At 48.6% G+C, this 15,309-nt stretch overlaps 2 protein-coding genes across 6 annotated transcripts in view; one reads left to right on the top strand and one right to left on the bottom strand.

Moving 5' to 3' along the window:
• The window catches only part of CELSR1 (cadherin EGF LAG seven-pass G-type receptor 1), a 161,699-nt gene extending 158,186 nt beyond the window's left edge, over positions 1–3,513 (bottom strand). Inside the window, exon 1 of one of the 3 annotated variants that reach the window (XM_081023374.1) lies at positions 233–3,513. In XM_081023374.1, coding sequence (XP_080879500.1) covers positions 233–3,122 — 2,890 coding nt within the window. In that variant the 5' untranslated portion in view covers positions 3,123–3,513. The remainder of the gene's footprint in view (positions 1–232) is intronic. The other 2 variants (XM_081023373.1, XM_081023375.1) reach the window with 2 other exon arrangements.
• Positions 3,514–3,838: 325 nt separating this feature from the next.
• Positions 3,839–15,309, top strand: part of LOC308486692 (uncharacterized protein) — a 36,244-nt gene continuing 24,773 nt past the window's right edge. The window contains exon 1 of one of the 3 annotated variants that reach the window (XM_081023850.1): positions 3,839–4,527. In XM_081023850.1, the coding sequence (XP_080879976.1) occupies positions 4,009–4,527 (519 nt within the window). In that variant the 5' untranslated portion in view covers positions 3,839–4,008. The remainder of the gene's footprint in view (positions 4,528–15,309) is intronic. The other 2 variants (XM_081023851.1, XM_081023852.1) reach the window with 2 other exon arrangements.

The following is a 15,309-nucleotide window of genomic DNA, read 5'->3' as shown; positions in this document are numbered from 1 at the left end:
TACAAAGTAATGTCAGGGCAAAGCACACAGCTTTTCAAGTTTCCATGGCTGCTCTCCAAAAATTTACCCTCCCCCCTCAAAAGAAGTCTCAGGGTATCAAAGAGGCACAAACAGGCACAAAGTCCACACCTGCCTATGCCAACATATTTGGCCACTAAACAACTTTCAGCCGCCATTTGTAGCTACTATCTGTAGTCAACCAAAATTAAAAACAAACAACGTGATTCCTTACCTGAAACCGACACTTTCATTATGGCTTCCAAGGGTCTGTTGTTGTCCAAGTCACGGCTAAGCTTAAGTTCTCCAGTAGCAGAGTCCAAAAGCAGCAGATTTAACTCATTGCCCTGGACAAAGGTGTAATCAAGTTGGTCCGATATATCAGGATCATGAGCAGGGATCTTGCCAATCACTCCAGAAGGGAAGCTATTAGATTTATTGGTGACATAGTTGTTGAAAAGGATCTGGAAGTCTTGCAGCACAGGAGGGTTGTCATTCTGATCTTGAAGGCGTATGTGTACGGTAGCTCGGCTCACAAGTGGGGCTGAGGTAGCTTGCACCACAATTACATACTCTGTCTGGCTCTCATAATCTAGATCCATCAGAGCTGTGAGATCACCATTAAGAAGGTCAAGCTGGAAGACCTCAGGGATGTTCCCTTCCACGATCTGATACATGATTTGTGCATTGGTTCCCTCATCGGGGTCTACAGCACTGATTCGGGCTACAATGGAACCCACTGGGCTATTCTCCTCCACAAAAATGTCAAATTCATCTTGCTGAAAGACAGGTGGATTATCGTTGATATCCAGCACAGTAACCTGAATATCCACAGAGGCTTTGAGGGGTGGGCTGCCCCTATCCACAGCAAAAGCCCTCAGGCTGTAGACAGCCACATTTTCGCGGTCTAGCTTGCGCAGTGTCCGTATCACCCCTGATGTGGCCTCAATGTAAAAATCACCATCACCATCATCACCACCCTGGAAGGTATAAAGGATTCGGCCATTAGGGCCAGAGTCACGGTCAGTGGCAGACACCTGCAAGACACTGGTGGAGAGGGGCACATCTTCGAAGACAGCACCCTGGTAGCGGTCACGAAGGAAACGGGGCGTATTGTCATTCGAATCCAAAATGAGGATCTCCACATAGGTGGTGTCAGATTTCTGAGGGATCCCGTTGTCCTGGGCTGTGATGGCCAGTGTGTAAGAGGCTTGGTCCTCATAGTCTAGCTCCATCAAAGTTGTGATTGTGCCCGTGTCAGGGTCGATGCGAAATTGAGGGATGTTATCCTCCAGGATGTAAGTGATCCTAGCATTCTCCCCAGTATCCTCATCAGTGGCACTGATAGTTACAATGGGTGTGCCAATGGGCTTGTCTTCACTGACACTCACAGTATAGTGGGAACTTTGGAAAACTGGTCGGTGCGTGTTGGCATCTGTGACATTGATGAAGACTTGGACAGTGTCAAATAGAGTTCCATCGGAAGCAGTGACAGTCAGCACATACTGCCTCTCTTGCTTGTAATCCAGCGGCAAGGCCAGAGTGATCAGCCCACCTGCACTCTGACTAGTGATAGCAAAGCGGTTCCTTGTGTTGCCACTAGTGATCTGGTAGGTCACCACACTGTTGACATCCTTGTCCACCGCTGTCAGTGTCAAGACACTGCTGCCTACTGTTGCGTCCTCATTAAGCCTGAGCTGGTAAACTTTTTCAGTGAAAGTAGGGCTGTTATCATTGACATCGAGGACGGTGATGGACACACTGGCTGAGGAAGTCATGACAGGGACGCCATTGTCCCTGGCCTCCACCCCAAAGTGGTAGTTCTCGACAGTCTCCCGGTCAAGCTCAGCTGACACTGTAATCCACCCGGTGCTATTGTTGATCTGGAATGGGAAGCCCATGTCCCCACCTGGAGACACCGGTGTAGAAGGGTGAGGCAGCTCAATGAGTTTGTATTCCAAGCGGGCATTATCCCCAGAGTCAGCATCTACTGCCTGAATGTGTAACACTGAGTAACCCAGAGGGACGTTCTCTAGCACAGTGGCTTGAAAAGGGGTGCTTACAAAAATGGGGGCATTATCATTGACGTCCAGAACTTGAATGGACACCATCCCACTAGAATTTATCTGTGGAGGCCGCCCGGCATCCTGGGCCTTGATCCTCAGTGTGTATTCTCGGATAGTCTCGTAGTCCAGGGGGTTGATCAAGTCAATGGAACCGGAAAAAGAATGGATGTAAAACTGTCCCTTGAGGTTCCCGCTCACGATGCTGTAGTGCACCTGGGCGTTGTTCCCGCGGTCTCGGTCTGTAGCTTGCACCTGCAGCACTTGGCTATTTACCGGGGCGTCCTCTGGGATTTGCACCAAGTAGCGTTTCTCGCTAAACTGCGGCGAGTTGTCATTCTCATCCTCGACTGTGATATGCACTGTGACTGTGGCGCTTCGAGGACCGGGCTCTTTACCTTGGTCGTTGGCTTCGACCACAAGATGATATTCAGAGACCTCCTCTCGGTCCACAGGGGCACAGGTCCTCACGACACCAGAGTGAGGGTCAATCTCAAAGACTCCCTCCCCAGCACCTGGTTCCAGGATACGATAGAGCAGATTAGCGTTGTCCGGGGCATCCTCGTCCGTCGCGCGAATCGTCAGCACCTCGTAACCCACCTCCAGGTTCTCCCGAATGTTCTCCCGGTACTCCGGCTGCTCGAACACTGGGCCGTGGTCGTTGGTGTCACTCACCGTCACTGTCAGGAAGGTGACGGCCGAGCGGTGCCGCGGCACGCCGTGGTCCGCCGCAATCACTTGAAGCACGTGGGTGTCCTTCGTCTCGCGGTCCAGGCTGCGGGTGGTGACCACCACGCCCGTGTCGGCGTCGATGGCAAAGTAGTCATCGGAGCGCTTGTCGAAGAACGCTTCCATGGAGTATGTCAGGCGGCCCGCCTCGCCCTCATCCGGGTCGTGGGCTTCCAAGGTGATGACGGCCGTGCCCGCCGGCTGGTTCTCCGCAATGGACACCTGGTAGTTGGGCAGCTTGAACTGCGGAGGGTAGTTGGCGCTCCTCAGCGTCCGTTGTGGCGGTGATGGCACACCCCGGGGCCAAGAACCCCAGCCGCCCTCCCTCCCCATTTGCCATTCCTGAGAGGCCGCCCGCCTCTTCCTACCCAACCTGTGCTGCCCACCTGCTGCCCACTCCCTTCCCTCAAAATGGCGCCCACCAAACTCGACCAGGACCTCCCCGGGGGCCCTGGTCACGTGACAAAGAAGCCTGAGGCTTTTCCCGCCTTTTCCCTCAGGGCTCCTGAGGGGAGGTCCGTCGAGGCACCGGCAGCGCGGGAAACTCGTCAAGGCCCGCAGCGCCTCCAGGAGCGGCGTCTCCTCTTCCTCTGTCCCCTCCTGAGGCTCCGGGGCGGCGGGGCAGCGAGGCCGGCCGCGCAGCCTCCGCCTCAGCGCGGGGTCCGCGTCGGGGAGGGACAGGTGCGCGGGGGCTCCCGCCCGTCGGCCACTGAGGCAGCCGGGCCCGTGCAGGTAGGCCGCCAGTCGCAGCGTGAGGGAAACGCCGCCTGCGCGGGAAACCAAGCGCAGGCGCAGAGGCAGCGGGTTGGGCGCCCCGCCGTCGCCGCCGCACCGCGCGGGCACCGCGGTCCTCCTCAGCAGCCCGCCGGGCGTCACCTCCACGGCTTCCCTCAGCGCCCGCGGCGTGCGAGCCTCGTCCAGCGCGTAGAGCCACCCGGGCCCCACGGACACGTCCAGCAGCGGGGCCCCGGCGGCGGCGGCGGCTTCGTCGACGTGCAGCTCCCAAGCGGCGGCGGCCGCCGCGGGGCCCAGCAGCGCGAGCCACGGCAGCCAGGCGGCCACGGGCGAGCGGCGCGGCATCTCCAGGGCGGCCGCGGGGCGACAAAATCCATCCACCCGGCCGCGCTGCTGCTCATCCGGCGGCCGCGGCGGCGTCCATGAGCGCCGGCTTAGGTGCCCCCTCAGGAGGGCAAACTTTCCTTTTTATATAAAGTTCAAAATGGCTCCCCGTATCCCGCCACCGGAGGTGAACCTGCCCCTCTCGCCTCAGCCCGGGCGGCGGCTCCTTTCAGCAGCTGCCCCGAAGCATCGCTCCCTCAGGCGCCCGGGACTCGGGGACAGGATTCCCCCGCCAGTGCCCTGGCGGATCCCAGTCCGTCGATCTCCACTTCTCGCCCCTTTTCACCGAGCCATCGCAGACTTCCAATCCCCGGCGACGGGAAAAAAGCCTTTCGCAACCGTCCGGGGTAAGTTTGGCTCCGGCACGTGCGCTGGGGAAAAGTTCGCCGCCGGGCTCTGGATCTCCGCTTCTCCGCCTCCGCCGCTGATTCCTCCCCACCGGAGATCTCTATGGAGATCGGTCGCTGCAAAAGCCGCCCCCGAGGAAGCAGGCAGGCGTCGGTGCCCGAGGAGGAGTTTCCTGCCTTTGCGCGATCTCCTCTTCTCCTCGCCCCTTTTCACCGAGCCATCGCAGCCTCCCTTCCCCCGCGGCAGATCCCCGGCGACGGATCCGTCCGGGGTAAGTTTGGCTTCCCGGCACGTGCGCTCGGGAAAAAGTTCGCCGCCCGGGCTCTGGATTTCCGCCTCTCCTGTCGCAGCTGATTCCTCCCCACCGGAGAGCTCTAGGGAGATGGGCCGCTGCAAAAGCCGCCCCCGAGCAGGAGGAGGCAGGCGATCGGACGGGCAGGCAGCCGTCGGTGCCCGAGGAGGCGTTTCCTGCCTTTGCTCTCAACGGAGCAGAGGCAACCTGCGCCGAGGGAGAGGCGGGGAATCTGGCACAGAGGAGCTGCCGGCGAGAGGGAGGGAGAGGCGGTCCCGGAGCGGCTCGGGCCCCTTCTGCCTCGCCTGGTCGGCAGCGGCCCCTGTCGTCCGCAGGGCAGGAGTTTGCCGGGAAGGCACATGGGCGGCCTATAGATAATAAACATTAATTTCCGATGCCCAGAGAGGATGGTCAGAAGGCACCTTGAGGATCAGGAGCAGTGCCGGATTTACTTATAAACTAAACAGGCTATAGCTTAGGGCCCAACACTTTTGGGGCCCCCAAAAAAAATTAAAGGAAAAAAACCCTGGATGTACATTTCCAAAATATAAGATAAAAAACAAATAAAATAAAACCTACATACAGCGTTTTGGGTTGTGTAGGCTCATATTTGTTTTGTGCAAATGGCTTTAGATACAGATTGTTGTTTAGTCGTTTAGTCGTGTTCGACTCTTCGTGACCCCATGGACCAGAGCACGCCAAGCACTCCTGTCTTCCACTGCCTCCCGCAGTTTGGTCAAACTCATGCTGGTAGCTTCGAGAACACTGTCCAACCATCTCATCCTCTGTCGTCCCCTTCTCCTTGTGCCCTCTATCTTTCCCAACATCAGGGTCTTTTCCAAGGCGTCTTCTCTTCTCATGAGGTGGCCAAAGTATTGGAGCCTCAGCTTCACGATCTGTCCTTCCAGTGAGCACTCATTGATACCTATTGGGTCCATAAATTACCATATAACATATATTCAACACAAAAAATAGTGACAAATTTGTTGTTAACAAAAGACAGCAGGGCATATAAAGGGCACCATTACCTTCAGTAGCTTAGGGCCTCATCAAACCTAAATCCCGCCCTGATCAGGAGTCCAACCCCACTGCGGTGAAAGAGTATGCAGCTGTCCCATGGGGGGGGATTGAACCAGAGCAGTGCATGGAAACGCTGTTTGCCTTCCCACCAGAGCGGTACTTATTTATCTACTTGCACTTCGGCGTGGTTTCGAACTACTAGGTGGGCAGGAGCAGGGACCGAGCAACAGGAGCTCACCCCGTCACGGGGATTCGAACTGCCGACCTTCTGATTGACAAGCCCTAGGCTCTGTGGTTTTGACATTTCACTAATTCAGGTTTATACATTTCACTAATTTTGCAATCAAAGCTTGACTTCCTTCCCCCTCTTTCTGCTTCTCCTTAAATTTATTTTCAATTTCTTCTGAATATCTAGATTAACTTAATTTGCTCATTTATTCATCTACTTTAAATATATATATAACTGCAGATTATTACAATAATCTTGCCAATGTTCTTATCTGTTTACAATTTATCTGTCAATGTTCAATAAACCATTTCCATTTGTTTATAAAAAGTTTTTTATCTTGATATCTTATTCTTCCTTTTTTAAAAAAAACAACTCCACAATTATTTATTTGGTTTTTTTAATTGAAATTTTACAGTCACAAACATACAACATAAAGACAAAATTCCAAAGAATCTCTAGGACTGCCCTGCTCCCCTTTGTGGGTCCTATTATTAATCATTTCCTCCTGCATCTTTTATAATAATCCAAATCTTTTACATCTCAATTATATCCCAAATTCACCGTTAAACTACAAGTGAGATTTTTCATATGTCCAAAATCATGCTGCAACAGCACAATGCACCATATTCAATTGTTCTGTTTGAGATGCAGAACTTCTACCCTCATACACAACTTGGAGGTATTTTAAGTATATCGTAATTCCAACTGCTTCTGAATTTGCTTCTTTGAGCTGCACCTTTTCCCCGCTGCTACAGTGGCCTCTAGTGGCAAATGAGAGAGTTGCTTTTGCGCAGCCTTCCGACTGAATTCTTTTTAAAGCCATTCTGCACGTTATTATTAGACAAAGCTGTGTTATAGGATGTTTGGCCGTCGTGATACTCGAAAAAACTGCTTGAGCATTTTATTGGACTACTTATGGTGCAAAATAAGCATAGTTATGTGAAATTAAATTTCACTTAGATCACTAGAAGCAAAGTTCAGTTGAGATTAGTTTTGTTAAAATCAATCAAATATAGTCATCACAAGGCTGCAGTATACTTACTTGGAAGTAAGTTCCGCTGAACTCAGTAGGGTTTGTGTCTGAGTAAACCTGCTTCAGAAAAAGATTTCTTTTTTTATAAATTTTTATTGGTTTTACAGTTTAATTTTATATTCACACATCAAATAGAATCAAAAAGTGTAGAATTCTCTGAAATCCTGGACTTCCTTCCTCCCCTCCGTGGAGTCTGCTAGTAACCATTTTCCAATGCATATCACATCGTCCTATATTTATCCCTAAAATACTTTATATCCATGGTTCTTTTCAGAAAAAAAAATTCAATTCCCACTGATTTCAACAGAATGTGCACATGCTCTCCGTAATGGATTGCACTTAGGTTTCCATGGATTGCATCTGCCGTGGTGAAATCAGTGGAAATCATGGGAAAATTACAATGTGTTTAATAAGGTAGCTGTTCAAAAATATCTGTCCTTGATGAAATTGCTCCCATGATGAATTCAACTGCTGTGGTCACATATTTACAATCTATTGGTTAGGAAGGAATGTTGGGGTTTGTGTGTTGGAGTTAGGTGCAATGAAGTTGCAATCAAAATTTGGAATGGAAAAATAGATCTCTACTGTTTTGTCTATGAAAGAACATAAGAACCTATGCAAGAACCTTGTGAGGCAGGTCTTCTACTTTGGCGATCACTCATAACCGCGTAAGTTTGTCATTCCATAAACACAGTTTTAGCCTTAACAGTGAGTCTGTAAGTGACTGTGGAGGCCAATTCTGGATCTGCACATCCTTCCACAGTGGGGACATAGGTTTCTGGGGGGAGTTCATCATGGTGAGGCTTTGCCAAGCGTGTCTTCCTCTTAGAACATTTCTCCCTTTCATCCTGAGTTCAAGCATCTTCAAAGCCCATGACACCTTTGGTAAGCACTGGAGTGCTCACAGGCCAGTGTTTCCCAGTTGTCGGTGTTTATACTACATTTTTAAAGATTTGCCTTCAGAGAGTCTTTAACCCTCTTTTGTTGACTACCAGCATTATGCTTTCCATTTCTAAGTTCGGAATAGAGTACAGTGGTACCTTGGGTTACATACGCTTCAGGTTACATATGCTTCAGGTTACAGACTCAGCTAACCCAGAAATGTACCTCGAGTTAAGAACTTTGCTTCAGGATGAGAACAGAAATCGTGCTCCGGCGGCGCGGCAGCAGCAGGAGGCCCCGTTAGCTAAAGTGGTCTTCAGGTTAAGAACAGTTTCAGGTTAAGAATGGACCTCCGGAACGAATTAAGTACTTAACCCGAGGTACCACTGTAGTTGCTTTGGAAGACAATAATCAGGCATCCGAACAACACAACCAGTCCAACAAAGTTGATTTTGAAGAATCATTGCTTCGACACTGGTGATCTTTGCTTCTTCCAGTACACTGGCATTAGTTCGCTTGTCTTCCCAAGTGATGTGTAAAAATTTTCAGAGACACCGTTGATGGAATATTTCGAGGGGTTGGAGATGGCATTTATAAGTAGCCTATGTTTCACAAGGGACGCGGGTGGCGCTGTGGGTTAAACCACAGAGCCTAGGACTTGCTGATCAGAAGGTTGGCGGTTCGAATCCCTGCGACAGGGTGAGCTCCCGTTGCTCAGTCCCAGCTCCTGCCAACCTAGCAGTTCAAAAGCACGTCAAAGTGCAAGTAGATAAATAGGTACCGCTCCGGCGGGAAAGTAAACGGCGTTTCCGTGCGCTGCTCTGGTTCGCCAGAAGTGGCTTAGTCAAGCTGGCCACATGACCCGGAAGCTGTACGCCGGCTCCCTCGGCCAATAAAGTGAGATGAGCGCTGCAACCCCAGAGTCGGTCACGACTGCACCTAATGGTCAGGGGTCCCTTTACCTTTACCTTTATGTTTCACAAGCAAGCAGTAAGGTTGGTAGTACAATAGCTTTGTAAACAAGCATTTTGGTTTTCCTGCGAATGTCCCTGTGAGGCAGGTAAGGTGATAGGCGGTAACTGGCCCAAGATCACCCAGTTAACTTCTTGGCTGAGCAGGGCTTGCAAGAGAAGGACTTTAGCAAGATGCAAGAAGCCTACTTTCTCTCCTGTTTGTTTCTAAGAAGGAATAGCTCCATGCTTCATCTGTATGAAGAACCAAGCACTAATCTTATCGCTGTTTTTGGAAATGGCTCTGCAAAATTCCTCCCACTGACTTGTATTGTTTGAAAGCCAGGAAGAGTTTTCTCAACGGCTGACAGCCCTTATGCCAAGATTTTTTGTGCGAGACGTCTTGGCAGCACACCAGCCAGCCTTGTACCTGAAAAGAAACAAGTTGCGACTCTCCAGCTGTAAATTTTATTCACCCAATAGCACGGCTGCTGTTTTTAAAAACTGCACAGGCGAAGGCTATCATTGGCTGTAATTAACTTATTTATGTCTTTAAACCTGATGACATTCTTCTAAGCTGAATGTACCCTCAGGAGGCCCTCTCCACCCTGCATTAGCATTACCTGTGAATTTTCCACACTCTAAACATGAAGGTCAACACCCCGCCTCCCCATATATCAGTGGGGGAATACACAAGTTAAAACTTGCATTGAAACAAAAGCATTAATTAAACAGAGACAATAAGCAACTCTGAAGCACGGTCTCAGTCTCTGCTACTGGGGAAGCATGATTTATTCATTCTCTGAGTAGATTTGAGTAAGGAATATATCTAAACATCATGCTAATGACATTTAAAACTTAAAAGAGAATGCTTAGCAGGGCTCAATTTAGCTGCAAGCAGTCTGGGTTATATCTATGCTCAGACTATCGCCTCACAATTCATGTTTGTTTAATTGTCTGGATCTCTTGAAAGGCTGATTCCAATTAATCCAGCCATGTTCTCTTCCCAGAATTGCCTCTCATCTAGATAGACACGTCACTAAGGCTGCCCTGGAGTTCTTTTGCAGGAAAAATAAGCCCCTGAATCAGATTTTGAAGCCAGGACCTTGGCGCTTTAATGTATGAACAAATGTTGTAAAGAAACTTACAAGATACAGTACATTGTGCAGCTGTCAGATTTATGCATGCAAGTGTGTATACCTTGCCATTTCTGTTCAATCCCTCATTGGCAGCACAAAGTGGTCTTATTTTGTTTCTGTGGTTCATTGCACAAAATCTTGTTCATTTCCTTTTCCTTTGTGCTATCAATGTCTGCAGCAATTATTTATTTACATTTGCATCTCACCCTTCCTCCAACAAGTGCAGAGTGGGCTCCACATTTTTTTTCCCGTTTTATCATCAAAAAACTCATGAGCTAAGCTGAGAAATGGAGACTGATCAGCCTAAGATCATGCAGGGAGAAGCCCCTCACTCACAACCTACAACTCTATTATCACACTGTCTTTCTCAGGGCAACTCCAGCCTGCTGGTATTTTTGAACAGGATCCAGCTACATACCGGCAAGTTCAGATTGCGCAAGTTGATTTTGCGGTCATGTGCAATAAACCTGCTTTCTCAGAAGACCTGACCTTTCGTGATAGAGAAGTGCTCCAGAAAGTGTGGGATAATGTTTTTGTGTAATATCACAAGCAAATCGGAACAAATGCTCAATAAATAGCCAGTGTGATCTAGCCTCCCTGAAAACAAATCAGGATGAATGCTCAATAAATTGGTCATTTGGAAGCGACCTTAGCCAACGAATGACCGTTAGGTGGGATGGAGCTATGCCCAATAAAACTTGCTTTAGATGATGTTTTGGGTGGCTTTGCTCATGCCAGGGATCTTCCTGATTGATGTCCTTATTTAGGGGAAGAAAATATCCTGTCTTGTCCCCCTGTGGTCTGATTCGCAAGAGATCCTTGGGATTTATTGCTTTCCCTCTTCATACATACATACATACAGACATACTTACTTGTATGCCACCTTCACACAGTTCAAACCATGATCAAGGTGGCTTACTACATGATAAAAATATATATCAAAAGTTAGTTATAAACAATAAATGAAACATTAAAAAAGACAAAACTTAAACTGAACAATTTCCACATAAATCACAACAAAATCTAAAAAATAATAATGCCAAAAAACCAACAGCAACAATCACCTCCCCCAGTTCAACAGCCCCCGCCAAAGAGTCTGTTCAGCAGCCTCCACTTTTGTAGCTGGAGTCAATCAGGAGCTCCACATTCCCAGGCCAGGTGGAAAAGGCCTGCAAGGCAAAACCAGGTTAGGCACCAAAGGCTTATTTTGTGGGGTGCCGTGAAACATGGTTTGTTCACCGTCAAATGATGCAAGGGGACTTTTCCACGTGTTTTGCGCCGCTTTGGAGTGAATCTGAGGACATCGGGTTTTCGGGTTAGGGCACTGAAGGCTCATTTTCTGGGGCGTCGTGAAATGTTAGGTTTTGACTGCCAGACATTGCAGGGGGCATTTTGCCACTGCTTTGTGCTGCTATGGATTCAATCGGATGATGTCGGCTTTTTGGCGAAACCATGACCCTGCGTGTTAGGGGGCCTCTGGCTCATTTTATGGCTTATCATGAAACATGGGGTTTGCACCGTCAAATGTTGCAGGGGTCCTTTGCCAGTGTTTGGCACCGTTTTCAAGATAATCAGATGATGCCAGGTTTTTGGAAAAACTGTGACCCTGCGTGTTAGGGGGCCTCTGGCTCATTTTCTGTGGCGTCGTGAAACATGGGGGTTTTACTGCCAGACGTTTCAGAGGGTCTTTTGCAAGTGTTTGGCGCTGCTTTGGAGTGAATCTGACGACATCGAGTTTTTGGCGAAACCGTGACCCCACGGGTTAGGGCGCTGAAGGCTCATTTTGTGGGCAGCAGATTTAGCTCATTCACACAATCCTTGGGGTCATATAACATTTTTTTGTTTCTTGGGGTACTGTATGTGGCATTCACATTAGCCATTACTCAGAGTAGATTCACTTAAGTTGTTGTTGTTTTGTCGTTTAGTCGTGTCTGACTCTTTGTGACCCCAGGGACCAGAGCACGCCAGGCACTCCTGCCTTCCACTGCCTCCCGCAGTTTGGTCAAGCTCATGCTGGTAGCTTCGAGATCACTGTCCAACCATCTCGTCCTCTGTCGTCCCCTTCTCCTTGTGCCCTCCATCTTTCCCAACATCAGGGTCTTTTCCAGGGAATCTTCTCTTCTCATGAGGTGGCTAAAGTATTGGAGTCTCAGCTTCAGGATCTGTCCTTCCAGTGATCTTAAGTAAACAGGTCTTTATTTAATCATGACAAACTTAAGTCCATTGATTTCAGCAAGTCTGTGCTGAGCATGACTTGGTTTGGGGGCTGGGTGATTCTATACACACGTACCTCAGAGTCATCCCCACTGAATCCATCCCCACTGTTCCTTTTCAATCCCATACCTATTTATCTGGGCCTAGGCATAAATCCCATTTGACTCCGTGGGATTGACTCCTGAGCAGACATGCATACGATTATAGTGTTACTGTGTCCAGCTTCACTAAGTTATTTATTTAAATCATTTATAGCCTGCCCATTACAGCACCAAAAATGTACTCTAGTTGGACATAACAGTCTCATAAACTTTTAAACACCATATAAGGGAGGAAGGAGCATCTTGAAGATAAATGTGGGTGGGTCATTATAACATTGTGCAAATATGCATGTGAGTTAATGCACATTCGTTTTAGCGCTTGGATGGGGTAAGCGATCTCTTCCATGGGAACAGCACGGGAGATTCAAAAAAGCACAGCTGGACTGATTTAGAGATACTTTATTAATAGAAAGAGCATTATGCATTTGGGGGGGCGGACTGCATCTGTGCAGCAAAGTTGATTGAGAAGCCAAAGAGGAACATTTGAAAAGCACCATTGAGTAGCACCCTGGAGAAAGCAGCATTTGGGACCATTTAAAGAATGGAAACTCGGCCACCATGTGCATTCCAGCCCCTCCAATACCCACCCTGGGTGCTGAGTGCCAACAGGAATGAAGCAAAAGCATGTTCACTGAGGTCACTTCCAGGCAACTTGTTTATTGAGCCTTCGTCCTAGTTTGCTTGCAGGGATATTAGATGACACTAGCTATTCAACGAACATTTGTTGCGATTGGTTTGACTTTGCACGGGTTTCTTTGCGCTCCCCCCAAGTTCATTTTTCCCTTGCTTCCCTTATTACAAAAAGTCCAATGTTTTGGGGAAGGGGGTGGGAAGGGGTTTTGCTGCACAAGACCTGCAAATCAGCTTAAATTACGCAAGCTGAATTTAACAGTGTGTGATTGAATCCCCCCCCCCCCGACAGTTGCCCAGCAGTCTGGGAGAAACAAGAAGGAGGTACTGGCATGTTTTGGGAAACTCCAAATGTTACAGAACTAACTTTAAATTAAGAAAAATAACTAATTAAGTATCTCCCTGATACCGATCATGCCCGGTAGACATGGAAAGTTTGCTTATTCATTCAGAGCATTTATACCACGCTCATTAGCTGGAAAAACTCCCTGAGGGGTTGAATGTGGGGGGTGGAAGGGGAAACTCAGTGAACGGGGAGCAGTATGGCCTACCTGAGCCCCATGCAGCTTATAATAACAAATAATTTGATTATATATAACGGTTTTAAGTTTGTTGATTTTATTTATAGATGTTAACTTCATTTTAATGTATTTTTTTGTACTTTTCCTGAATAGTTTAGATTGCCCCTTATAAACCACTTAGATGGTTTTTGTTGTTGGCGTCTGTCTGTCTTGAGAGACAATGGAGTGAGCCTCTGGGGATGAAGTCAAACAGCAGCGTAAGCAGCACCGAAGTGACCTCTCCGGGGTCCGAGCCTCGGCAGTGTGTAATGGATGTCCTTGGCTGCCCAGACAACAAGACCTTCCCTGTTGACCTCGTTGATATGGTCCAAAGGGGAGCAGAGCAATAGGTTTGGCTCCAGCTGGGCTGCTGGAAGGAGGCAACTGCCACCCAACTGTCTTATGCAGCCATAGGCAAACTTGGCCCTCCATATGTTTTGGGACTACAATTCCCATCATCCCTGACCACTGGTTAGCTAGGGATCATGGGAGTTGTAGGCCAAAAACATCTGGAGGGCCGAGTTTGCCTGTGCCTGGTCTTAGGGCTATACTCCTTAGCCTTGCCTTCTCCCAAAGATATCCCACAAGGCAGTGGAGGTTTAGGACCAGAGTTTTCCTTCTCATAGATGGACTACCTTCATCCCCACCCACACACACCAAATTTGTTAAGCAAAATAACTGCCATCCTGAACAGGAGTACTCTGTTAAACAATGACCTCATGCTGCAACATGGTGTTGTGGGTACCACTGGTAAGCCCTTAGCAAGGAATTAACTCCCTGCCATGTGGAGAGGAGCATGTTAACAATTCCCCAGTTAGATTTCTAATTGGGGGCAGCAGTGTGACAACCTTCTTTTCATCAGGTCATTGACAATTGCTCCTGAATGTCCTTTCATTTGTTCAACTAGCATTTACGGACCACCATTCATACCAAGTGAAATATACTCGGAGTCGAGTGTGAATTTCATGCCCTTTATTCAGCTCGTAGTAGCAATGAATGAAACTTTCCCCAAAACGTCAACTATATATATATACGTTATTTACACAATGGGCCCCACATGATTGGCTAATTCCGGGCTGCTCCTGTAGGCCAATCAGGTTGCTGATTCACTTCATCCAGGAGCCTGATTGGCTGCTCCTGCAGGCCAATCAGGTTGCTGATTCACTTCATCCAGGAGCCTGATTGGCTGCTCCTGTAGGCCAATCAGGTCACTTATTTACTTCCACCTGGAGCTGGATTGGGTGGCTCCTGCGGACCAATCAGACTGCTGCATTCTGGATCCTATTGTTGTAGGATTCAGCTCAGTACATAACACCAAGGTTGCGGTATGGTCTGGCTCATGGTTGGTGATGTTGTTGTGAACTGCGCTGAGTTGTTTTGCAAATAAAGGGCAGTATGTGTGTGTGTGTGTGTGTGTGTGTGTGAGAGAGAGAGAGAGAGAGAGAGAGAGAGAGAGACTTCATAGTCCATTACAGAGGAGAAATTTATTAAATGATCACTTCTGCAATGGCACTCAGCAGATTGTTAATGTGCCTGTAGGCCACACTTTGTCAGGGACTGTGTAGAGGAGGAATGGTGGAGACTGCCTCCCCAGCTTGACCATTCCACGGAGGAGTAAGAGGTTGAGATTTACAACAGGGGTTTGTGGGAGGTCATAGCACAGAGGCAGAGGAGGGGGAAAGTTGGAAAATAATGGTAGAGGAGGAGGACGCAGCACCAGGAAGGCGACAGCTGATGGACACAGTGTCTTTAGAAAGCATTCCAGACCCTCCATCTCCCAGAACCTGGCGAGTCTTAAAAGCAGGAGAGCAAATAGCTCAAAGGCAGAGGGCACTTAGCTGCAGAAGTGACAAATGAAGAAGTGGGGGAGACGGGTGGAGATTCATTTGGGACAACGCCATTATCCAAGAGGCTGGGTTCTATAGCCTCTCTCTGTAAATTCTGTAAATACAGGCTGGGAGTCGCTGGCAGCAGCCTAACACACATATCCCATTTTCCCATGT

This window comes from Podarcis pityusensis (genome assembly GCF_964106645.2).
Source record: "Podarcis pityusensis genome assembly, chromosome: 10".
Lineage (NCBI taxonomy): Eukaryota > Metazoa > Chordata > Lepidosauria > Squamata > Lacertidae > Podarcis > Podarcis pityusensis.
This window is presented reverse-complemented; position numbering and strand designations above follow the sequence as displayed.